Source organism: Micromesistius poutassou (assembly GCF_964030765.1).
Source record: "Micromesistius poutassou genome assembly, chromosome: 1".
NCBI classification, from domain to species: Eukaryota; Metazoa; Chordata; class Actinopteri; order Gadiformes; family Gadidae; genus Micromesistius; species Micromesistius poutassou.
In genome coordinates this window covers 6009505-6020574 of record NC_140271.1, presented here as the reverse complement: position 1 = coordinate 6020574, position 11070 = coordinate 6009505, and the positions used below count along the sequence as shown (strand labels likewise).

Below are 11070 nucleotides of genomic sequence, written 5' to 3'. Positions count from 1 at the left end.
GCGGACTGGACGCCGACCAGGAGCGCCTGGAGGACGGGGACCCGCTGGGCGACGAGCCCGGGGACCGCGGGCTGGACTTCAGCAGCAAGGTAGGCCTGACCCGGAGCTCTCTGACCCTCCAAGGGCTGGACCCGGGCTCAGCGCTCTGGACCCGGGCTCAGCGCTCTGGACCCGGGGGTGAGGGAGCGCACCTCTGCCCCGTCCCACGTCCCATAACACCTCCACCAATGCAGACATCTTAGACTAGAAGGTTTCTTACTGGATCTTACTGGATTACCGGTAAGAAACTGGCCGGGGACACAACCAACACATCCCCAATATGTTCCGGTAACATGACGCTGAAAGTCTCATTTCAGGCGGATTGTTAACCACCGCAGAGTTCAGAGTGTGTGTGTGTGTGTGTGTGTGTGTGTGTGTGTGTGTGTGTGTGTGTGTGTGTGTGTGTGTGTGTGTGTGTGTGTCTGTGTGTGTGTGTGTGTGTGTGTGTGTGTGTGTGTGTGTGTGTGTGTGTGTGTGTGTGTGAGAGATAAAGGCCATGCTGGGGTCGTGGGGGTCTGGGGGGCCAGAGACTCCTCTAAGCTGTGTTATGATCTTCATAACGTCAGGTTGAGCGGCACTCTGTCAGGTGTCAGGTTGCGTCCAGTGACCTCCGCTCCACAAAGTCATCAGTGATGAAACTTGCACCGCAACAATGAGGCCAACTGTGTTGTGGTTTTAACATCCTACAGCCTGCATGATGCATCACATCTATTGCGATAAATAATAATATTTGTAATAATCAAACCTAATGCTGTTTGCAGGCGGCAACCTGACATCAATATAACGCAATCAGCAAACGGTTTGCTGAAAGGTGTTGATACGTGGTATTGATTGATATGTGGCATTGATTGGTCCATGGCGCGGCAGTGTGGGAACGCAGGCAGCTGTGTGTCTGCGTTATCACCAGATATCAGCCCGGCGTCCCCAGCTCATGTCATACATATCGCACCGGCTCTGACGCTGGTCGGTACCGGGGCTGTAGTTCGTAGCGCCCCCTGCTGTCTGCACCTGGTACAACATGATGCAAACACTGTTGACCATCCTACCAACCACCGGTGGGCGGGGCACAAAGGAAGTACGACGTTATATGACACTCAATGATGCAATAACGATGTAAACACTACGCAAAGCAACCAATACTTTTTCTTAGTACACTGTTTTACACGCCCTCTCTCCCTCCCTCTACCTCCTCCCCTCCTTCCTTCCCTCCCTCCTCCCTCCTCCTCCTCCTCCTCAGCTGGTCCTGATCAGCCCCAGCGGGGAGCAGTTCGACCTTCTGCTCCGTCAGCTCAGAGACCGGATGGAGGAGGGCTGTGGAGAGACCATCTACGTGGTGGGACTGGGCTCAGGTGAGACCAGAGGACCTCCACCCTAGAGACCTCCACCCTAGAGACCTCCACCCTAGAGACCTGCCCGGTCAGAGAGGACCTCCACCCTAGAGACCTCCACCCTAGAGACCTCCACCCTAGAGACCTGCCCGGTCAGAGAGGACCTCCACCCTAGAGACCTCCACCCTAGAGACCTCACTGGTCTTCCCGGGCGGAGAACGTTCTCCACAGCCGCTCTTCCCCCGGGGTGTCGCCTCACGCTGCTCACAGCAGGACACCATCAGTCACTCTGAGGAGGTTCAGTCACTCTGAGGAGGTGCAGTCACTCTGAGGAGGTTCAGTCACTCTGAGGAGGATCAGTCACTCAACACTCTGAGGAGGTTCAGTCACTCTGAGGAGGTTCAGTCACTCTGAGGAGGATCAGTCACTCAACACTCTGAGGAGGTTCAGTCACTCTGAGGAGGTTTACTCTGAGGAGGTTCAGTCACTCTGAGGAGGTTCAGTCACTCTGAGGAGGATCAGTCACTCAACACTCTGAGGAGGATCAGTCACTCTGAGGAGGTTCACTCTGAGGAGGTTCAGTCACTCTGAGGAGGTTTACTCTGAGGAGGATCAGTCACTCTGAGGAGGTTCACTCTGAGGAGGTTCAGTCACTCTGAGGAGGTTTACTCTGAGGAGGTTCAGTCACTCTGAGGCCTCAGATGATGTCACTCCTGGTTTACAGACACTAGTCACTAGTCCAGGAGGAGCAGAGCTCTGAATAATGAGTGATCTACATTTACATTCAGGGAGTTTATCCAGAGTGACTTACAAAGGATGTTCATAGAACCAAGGGCCAAGCACTAACCATCACTAGGTTAACCCGTTCCCCGTATACACTAACCATCACTAGGTTAACTCGTTCCCCGTATACACTAACCATCACTAGGTTAACCCGTTCCCCGTATACACTAACCATCACTAGGTTAACCCGTTCCCCATACACAACATGCTAGGCACAAATCTACAAATCCACAGCAGAGGATCCAGTAGGCGGAGCAGGGCTCTGGTTTCAGTGGCTCAATGACCTCTGACCTCTGATAGTAATCTGATCCACGGATCCAAAGGACAACCAGTAATCTAACAGAGAGGACTGGGACCAGTAGGACTGGGACCAGTACGTCTAACAGAGAGGACTGGGACCAGTAGGACTGGGACCAGTAGGACTGTAACCAGAGCACTAACCCCCCCCCTCTCCCCCCAGACGGGGCGGCCCGGGGGCTGGGCCCGGCCGACATGGCGGCGTCGGTCGCCACGGTGACGTCGCTGTGTGAGCGGGCGGGGGCCGACCTTGTGCCGCTCCGCAGCCGCAGCGAGGCGGCCGGCCAGGTCCGGGACTTCCTGATCCGGCGCCGCGTGGGAGCGCTTGACTTCCTGGAGGTCCGGTAAGTCGCCGGGCGCCGTGGCGACGACCCCTGACCTCGTGGGTCGGGGGGCCGGAGCACGAACAGACAGCGAGGAGCAGAGGCCCAGGGTCCATCAGGGCACACTCACACTAGGCCCTCTGCACCCCAGTACGTCTGCCCCCTAGAGTCTAGGCCCTCTGCACCCCAGTACGTCTGACCTCTAGGAAACACTCAAACATCCAGTAAACTCCCAACCAGCGTCAGCGTCCCCCTGTCTGGACCTTTCCCCTCAAATGTCTCGGGGTGAGTGGGATTAGTCGTTTTTAAAATGTGCCGCTTCTGACATCACAGGTGGGCGTATCCACCTAGATGTGTGACGGATAGATGAGCAGCGTTTGCTACAGTTCACTGGGTAGGCTGATAGACTGATCTATCCAGCCTGTAAACATGATGCGGGCCGGGGCTGCAGGCTGCAGTTCCCTTTGCCTCCAGCAGGGGGAGCCAAGGTGCAGGTTGACCGTCAGACTGAACAGACACAGACTGAACTAGGACCCGTTTGAAGATGTAAATACCAGATGTTGTTATGAAGTATGTTTCATAGAATAGCCGTTTCCATGACCACGCCCTAACCCTTGTGCCGTCTCCCGGGGGGGGGGGGGGGCAGGGTGGCGGTGGTGGGCAACGTGGACGCGGGGAAGAGCACCCTGCTGGGCGTGCTCACCCACGGGGAGCTGGACAACGGCCGCGGCTTCGCCCGCCAGAAGCTCTTCAGACACAAACACGAGATGGAGAGCGGGCGGACGAGCAGCGTGGGCAACGACATCCTGGGCTTTGACCCCCAGGGCCAGGTAGGGGCCAGGTGGGGGGCCAGGGGGGGCCAGGTGGGGCTGTAGGAGACCAGGGGGGGGCCAGGTAGGGGCCAGGTGGGGGGCCAGGGGGGGCCAGGTGGGGCTGTAGGAGACCAGGGGGGGGCCAGGTAGGGGCCAGGTGGGGGGCCAGGGGGGGCTGTAGGAGACCAGGGGGGGGCCAGGGGGGACTGTAGGAGACCAGGGGGGGGCCAGGGGCATGAGGGGACAAGACGGAGCAGTAGGAGGAAGGGGTGGAGGGGGGCCAGGGGAGCGGTCCGCCATGTGGACTCCGTCCCTACTGCTGCTTTAGTAGACCAGGGGGGGCGTGGTCACCAGGTCTCTGTCCTCCTACTGCTTTAGTAGACCAGGGGGGGCGTGGTCACCAGGGGCGTGGTCACCAGGGGCGTGGTCACCAGGTCACTGCCCTCCTAGCCGCGCTGTGGCTCTGAGGAGCCGTAGCAGTAGGCGTGAGGGGCTGACGTCACGGCCCCACGTTCACGCAGACGCTTCCACGCAGTCCTGGACCTTCATGGTCCTGCGTCGGGTCTTAGTGAGCGGACCAATCACAGCCCTTAAGGTTAACATTTTTTGGGAGGCGTACGTCCGGCCCTCGCGGTGGACGCAAGGAGGGTCCGCACAGACGTAACGGGTCCGTCACCGCCTCGCGCTGCGTCAGCGTGGGAGCAGTCAGCCCTTAAGGGGCGGCGTGGGGCGGGTGCCGGGTGGAGGTGAGAGTCTGGTGGTCTTACTGTCCCCCCCCCCCCCCCCACCCAGGTGGTGAACAAGCCCGACAGCCACGGCGGCGGTCTGGACTGGACCCGCATCTGTGAGAAGTCGTCCAAAGTGATCACCTTCATCGACCTGGCGGGCCACGAGAAGTACCTGAAGACCACCGTGTTCGGCCTGACCGGACACCTGCCCCACTTCTGCATGCTCATGGTGTGTGTGTGTGTGTGTGTGTGTGTGTGTGTGTGACTGTAAGTGTGTGTGTGTGTGTGTGTGTGTGTGTGTGCACTCAAGGGCTGTGACATGAAGTTGGGGTGAAGTGTGTGTACTTGTAATCAAAAAATATATATTCTCTCTCCCCCCTCTCTCTCTCTCTGTCCCTGTCCCCCCTCTCTCTCTCTCTCTCCCTCCCCCCCCCTCTCTCTCTCTCTCCCTCCCCCCCCCCCAGGTGGGCAGTAACGCGGGCATCGTGGGGATGACCCGGGAGCACCTGGGCCTCGCCCTGGCGCTCAACGTGCCCGTGTTTGTGGTCGTCACCAAGATCGACATGTGCCCCGCCCACATCCTCCAAGGTGGGTCCGCACCCCCCAGCCCCCCCCTCCGGCCCCCTGAGGTCAGTCTGAGGTCAGTCTGAGGTCAGAGGTCAGTCTGAGGTCAGTCTTGGGTCAGTCTGGGGTCAGTCTGAGGTCAGTCTGAGGTCAGTCTGAGGTCAGTCTGGGGTCAGTCTGAGGTCAGTCTGAGGTTCTCATGAGGCTCCTCCCCTCAGAGACGATGCAGATGCTCCAGCGGTTGCTGAAGTCTCCGGGCTGCAGGAAGATCCCTGTCCTGGTCCAGAGCCGGGACGACGTCATCACCACCGCCTCCAACTTCAGCTCTGAGAGGTGCTCACACCTGTTAGCCTTTAGCCCCTGTTAGCCTCTACCTCCTGTTAGCCTCTACCCCCTGTTAGCCTCTACCTCCTGTTAGCCTCTACCCCCTGTTAGCCTTTAGCCCCTGTTAGCCTCTACCCCCTGTTAGCCTCTACCTCCTGTTAGCCTTTAGCCCCTGTTAGCCTCTACCTCCTGTTAGCCTTTAGCCCCTGTTAGCCTCTACCCCCTGTTAGCCTCTACCTCCTGTTAGCCTTTAGCCCCTGTTAGCCTCTACCTCCTGTTAGCCTCTACCCCCTGTTAGCCTTTAGCCCCTGTTAGCCTCTACCCCCTGTTAGCCTTTAGCCCCTGTTAGCCTCTACCCCCTGTTAGCCTTTAGCCCCTGTTAGCCTCTACCCCCTGTTAGCATTTAGCCCCTGTTAGCCTCTACCCCCTGTTAGCCTCTAGCCCCTGTTAGCCTTTAGCCCCTGTTAGCCTTTAGCCCTCTGTTAGCCTTTTGCCCCCTGTTAGCCTTTAGCCCTCTGTTAGCCTTTACCCATGTTAGCCTTTAGCCCTCTGTTAGCCTTTAGCCCCTGCTAGCCTTTACCCCCTGTTAGTCTTTAGCCCCTGCTAGCATTTAGCCCTCTGTTAGCCTTTAGCCCCTGCTAGCCTTTAGCCCTCTGTTAGCCTTTTGCCCCTGCTAGCCTTTAGCCCCTGTTAGCCTCTAGCCCCTGTTAGCCTTTAGCCCCTGTTAGCCTCTACCCTCTGTTAGTCTTTAGCCCCTGTTAGCCTTTAGCCCTCTGTTAGTCTTTAGCCCTCTGTTAGCCTTTAGCCCCTGTTAGCATTTAGCTCCTGTTAGCCTTTAGCCCCTGTTAGCCTTTAGCCCCTGCTCTATGCTCTGAACACTAGCTGACCCTAGCTGTCTCTCTCCTTCTGTAGGGTGTGTCCCATCTTCCAGGTCTCCAACGTGAGTGGACAGAACGTGGACCTGCTGAAGGTCTTCCTCAACCTGCTGCCATCGCGGACGTCCTACCGAGACGACCAGCCCGCAGAGTTCCAGATCGACGACACCTACTCCGTCCCGGTACGACCTCTGAGCTCCGACCTCCACGACCTCCAGCACGTTGACGTATGCAGAAGACATGATGTTTCTTGCGGTCGTGTAAATTTTTTTTAAATATAAAACTTCAGAATCCATTTGAGCCCACATTGAGGACTGCTCTTTGTGATGCTAACCCACCATTAGCTGCTCTTTGTGATGCTAACCCACCATTAGCTGCTCTTTGTGATGCTAACCCACCACGGTTCTGTGTTCATTGAGGACCGCTGCCTGTCTGCTGACACCTACCCCCCCTCCCCCCCCTCGCCCCCCCCCCTCCCCTCCCTCCAGGGCGTGGGCACGGTGGTCTCGGGGACTACTTTGCGCGGACTGATCCGTCTTAACGACACGATGCTGCTGGGCCCCGACCCGCTGGGCAGCTTCCTGTCCATCGCCGTCAAGTCCATCCACAGGAAGAGGATGGCCGTGAGGGAGGTGAGGGGGGGGCAGACCGCCTCGTTCGCCCTCAAGAAGGTGAGGGGGGAGGGAGGGAGGGAGGGTGGCAGAGGGAGGGGGCGGAGCCTCTCTGCACACTCTCTAAGCCCCTCCCCCTCTCCCCAGGTCAAGCGCTCCTCCATCAGGAAGGGCATGGTGATGGTGTCGCCACGGCTCCACCCACAGGCCAGCTGGGAGTTTGAGGCGGAGATCCTGGTGCTGCACCACCCGACCACCATCTCCCCCCGCTACCAGGCCATGGGTGGGTGTCCCCAAACGACCTCTGTGACCTCTGGCAGCAGTGGTGCTCAAAGGGGGGTCCGCGTCCCCCTGGGGGGCTCTGGAGTCCTGCAGGGGGACCCCTAAAGGTAGGGGCCCCCTAAAGGTAGGGGCCCCCTAAAGGCAGGGGTCCTCTAAAGGTAGGGGTCCCCTAAAGGTAGGGGCCCACGTCCCCCTGGGGGACTCTGGAGTCCTGCAGGGGGCCCCCTAAAGGTAGGGGCCCCCTAAAGGTAGGGGCCCTCTAAAGGTAGGGGTCCTCTAAAGGTAGGGGTCCCTAAAGGTAGGGGTCCCCTACCTTTAGGGGTCCCCTACCTGGGCCTCAATGACTTGAGCCGAGTTGAAGTGTTGAACAGCTTCACTGTAAGCGTCCGGGCATCTTGCTGCTTACAGTGAAGCTGTGGGCATCGGGAATCGAACCAGGAACCTTAGTCTGGAAGTGGAGTCCCGGCCTCACCAGTAACCCCCGGGCCCCTGACACCCAATGAAGAGGGGCCACGCTCGTAGAACCCGTAGAACCAGTGTCTCCCAGTGTCTCCCAGTGTCTCCCAGTGTGTTTAACGGCCTATCGCTGACCTCTAGTGGTGACATGTGACCCTTGCTCCGCCCGCTGCAGTGCATTGTGGGAGCATCCGTCAGACGGCCACCGTCCTGACGATGAGCCGCGCCTGCCTCCGCACCGGAGACAAGGCGGCCGTCCGCCTGCGCTTCATCAAGACCCCCGAGTACCTGCTCCGTCACCAGAGGCTGGTGTTCAGGGAGGGCCGCACCAAGGCCGTGGGCACCGTCACCAAGGTAACAGCACCATCACCAAGGTAACAGCACCATCAGCACCGTCACCAAGGTAACAGCACCGTCACCAAGGTAACGGCACCATCAGCACCGTCACCAAGGTAACAGCACTGTCAGCACCGTCACCAAGGTAACAGCACCGTCACCAAGGTAACAGCCCCATCAGCACCGTCACCAAGGTAACAGCACCGTCACCAAGGTAACGGCACCATCAGCACTGTCACCAAGGTAACGGCACCATCAGCACCGTCACCAAGGTAACAGCACCGTCAGCACCGTCACCAAGGTGAGAGCACCGTCACCAAGGTAACAGCACCATCAGCACCGTCACCAAGGTAACAGCACCGTCACCAAGGTGGGGGGGGGGACACCCAGGGAACCTCATGAGGAAGACTAACAGGACGATGAGGTGTTGGTCACTAAGCAGGACGGACGTCCTAAAGGGAGCCTGACACTCACATTAAAGTCAGAACAATTAAAAAAATGTATATGTTTGAGATACACCTCTGTATCTCTGTACTCTCAAATGACTTCATCATCTTAATTATCAAGATTAATTTCATGTTTGTGGAGTATTGCTGTTAAAATTGTTATTCAATAATTTGACAAACTAAATAACAGAATAAATTAATTAATTCATTCATCTCTTCTCTCAGCTCCTCCAATCGTCCAATCATCTGCCGTCCAACTCCAAACCTCCGCAAATCAAGATGCAGTCCACCAAGAAGGTCCCGCCCCGCCGGGAGGAGGGCCCCATGTCAGCCAATGAGGAGGCGTCTACAGCCATATCGCTGACCGCCACTCAAAACTCTGCACAGCCGGTAAGGGGAGGCAGCAGGGGGTCGTAAACAGGCGGTACAGCCGTGCATTATGAGGACCAACATCATACCACCTTCACCCAGTAACCCATCAGATGTCCCAGTGATCCTCCCAGTTTAACACCAGTTATCCTCCCAGTTTAACACCCAGTGAACCTCCCAGTTTAACACCAGTGATCCTCCCAGTTTAACACCAGTGAACCTCCCAGTTTAACACCAGTGATCCTCCCAGTTTAACACCAGTGATCCTCCCAGTTTAACTGTGATCAGCAGTTTGATTTCCTATACACTCACCAGACCTTTAGAAACATTGCTGTTTTCAAAATATCCCAAACATCTGTAGCTCAGGAGCCATTTCCACCAAACCCAAAGTGATCCCTGCCTCACACTCACATGACAGCGCCGTCACATGACACCTCCATCACATGACATCGCCGTCACATGACACCTCCATCTACCTCCTACCTGCAAACGCTCCTCACCTCCGCCGACTCGAACCCATGAGCAAACGTCCTGGCGTCTCACCCCCCTCTCTGTTCCTCTGCTGCGTGGCCCGGGACGGTCCAGGGGGAGGGGGAGGAGCCACAGGTTAACGAGGGCGGCAACGACAGCAAGGTAACTCGTTAATAACGGGGAACTCGTTAAGAACGGGTAGCTCGTTAAGAGTGGGTAACTCGTTAAGAATGGGTAAGTCATTAAGAACTGGGAATTCGTTAAGAACTGGGAACTCGTTAAGAGTGTGTTACTCGTTAAGAACGGGTAACTCGTTAAGAGCGGGTAACTTGTTAAGAACGGGTAACTCGTTAAGAGTGGGTAACTCATTAAGAATGGGTAAGTCATTAAGAACTGGGAACTCGTTAAGAGTGCGTTACTCGTTAAGAACGGGTAACTCGTTAAGAGCGGGTAACTTGTTAAGAACGGGTAACTCGTTAAGAGTGGGTAACTCTTGCTGCCTCCCCGCTCTCTCCCATAGGAATGCTTGTGTTCTGTTTGGATAGAGACAAGGGCGTGCTGGGAAATGTGTTTTTTATGCATCTGCTTTTCGAAACAAAGACAAGTGTTTCTCATATCATCGATTGATGACCTACTTTCTCCATTGACCCTCGGTAAATAAAGGGTCATAACGGGGGAGGAGAAAAGCTCATCACTGTCTCTCCCTCTTTCAGCCCAAGGGAGGAGGGGGGAGGAGGAGAGGAGGGCAGAGACACCGAGGGAAAGGACAGACCACCACCACCTCAGCCACAGTGCCCCCTACAGGGCTGGAGGACTGCTGAACACACACACACACACACACACCTTCTTGCTGGCCTCTCATGCAAACCCAACAGACTGTTTTCCCGCCTGGATCTTTCCTGTCTGCTGCAGCCCTGAGATGTTGGGACGTCTGGGGGTCCGAGGGGAGAGAGGGGGTCCTGGGAGGGGGGGGGGGTCCTGGAAGAGGGGGGGGTCCTGGGAGAGGGGTCCTGGGAGAGAGGGGGGGGTCCTGGGGTGACTCATCAAAGCTGTTCTGTTAATACATTGGTGTAGTTTGGAATTTACTAGATTACAGCACTTTAAATATTCCAATATTCCAACTAAGTACTTTTATTTTTTATTTAGTTTGACTTTTCCCCAGACCAGTCTCTGAGACCAAACGTGTGACTGCAGCGATGAACCTTGCACAGCGTTTTAGTACCACTACAGGAACACGCGGCTGCTCTTACCCACAATGCACCAGAGCCAGGGGGGGCTGAGACCACAACACGTGGTGAGGGGTCCAGCCCCCCCGCAGCTAGAACCATAGAACCACACGCATGGCCTCCCTCCATAGGCAGTACGTCACATGCTGCTCTGAATACAGTTGTGTGGAATTCAAGAACGAACTGGTTTTAAAATCGCAGTTGAATGTAATACATTTGGGGTTTGAACTTATGGAAAATTAGATTTTATAGAATTATTTATTGCCATGAAAGCAGTCGTTTCATCTTTGGATTGAGATCAATCCAGGGTCTTTGTTCTGTTTGTTCCTCGTGTCCAAAACGTCTGTTCTCTTTGAATGCAATTAACTCCCGTGCTGTCACCTGTGCTGTTGCACATGACCGTTGAGCAAGGCAGCGTTGGCAGGTTTCTATCCTTCCTGCTGCATTCAGGCCCGTTGCTGTCCTAACATGTGGCCGTTTGACATACTTTGTGGCAGACATATTTACAAATAAATGGGCTTTATTAAACTGGACGGTTGTCAGTCGTTTGTTTTAAATACATTTTCACATCCAGGGAATATGAAGATAATCTTAACGCTTTAAGATGTTTGGTTAAAAAGTTATAGTATCGGGAAGAAAGTGAATTCCAAATGCGACGAAGTATATCTATAGTAAGTATATCTATAGTTCTAGATATCTCACTCTCTAAATAAATGAATAGAACTAAACTGAAATATTGATGAAGCCCTAGTTAATAAACCATATTTACATGTTTCAAAACTAACACTAAGTAGTCAGTC

The 11070-nt window shown here is 55.6% G+C and overlaps 1 protein-coding gene across 1 annotated transcript in view; it reads left to right on the top strand.

The window, feature by feature from the left end:
- gtpbp1 (GTP binding protein 1) overlaps positions 1-9865 on the top strand; it is a gene marked incomplete at both ends in the record, with an annotated part of 9959 nt that extends 94 nt beyond the window's left edge. Inside the window, 13 exons of the mRNA XM_084485501.1 lie at positions 1-89; positions 1277-1388; positions 2611-2791; positions 3417-3600; positions 4375-4539; positions 4775-4898; positions 5093-5207; positions 6111-6255; positions 6562-6744; positions 6832-6967; positions 7598-7776; positions 8430-8594; positions 9758-9865. The exon at positions 1-89 is cut by the window's left edge and continues 94 nt beyond it. Of these exons, the coding sequence (XP_084341627.1) occupies positions 1-89; positions 1277-1388; positions 2611-2791; positions 3417-3600; positions 4375-4539; positions 4775-4898; positions 5093-5207; positions 6111-6255; positions 6562-6744; positions 6832-6967; positions 7598-7776; positions 8430-8594; positions 9758-9865 (1886 nt within the window). The remainder of the gene's footprint in view (positions 90-1276; positions 1389-2610; positions 2792-3416; positions 3601-4374; positions 4540-4774; positions 4899-5092; positions 5208-6110; positions 6256-6561; positions 6745-6831; positions 6968-7597; positions 7777-8429; positions 8595-9757) is intronic.
- Between the last annotated feature and the right edge of the window lie 1205 nt (positions 9866-11070).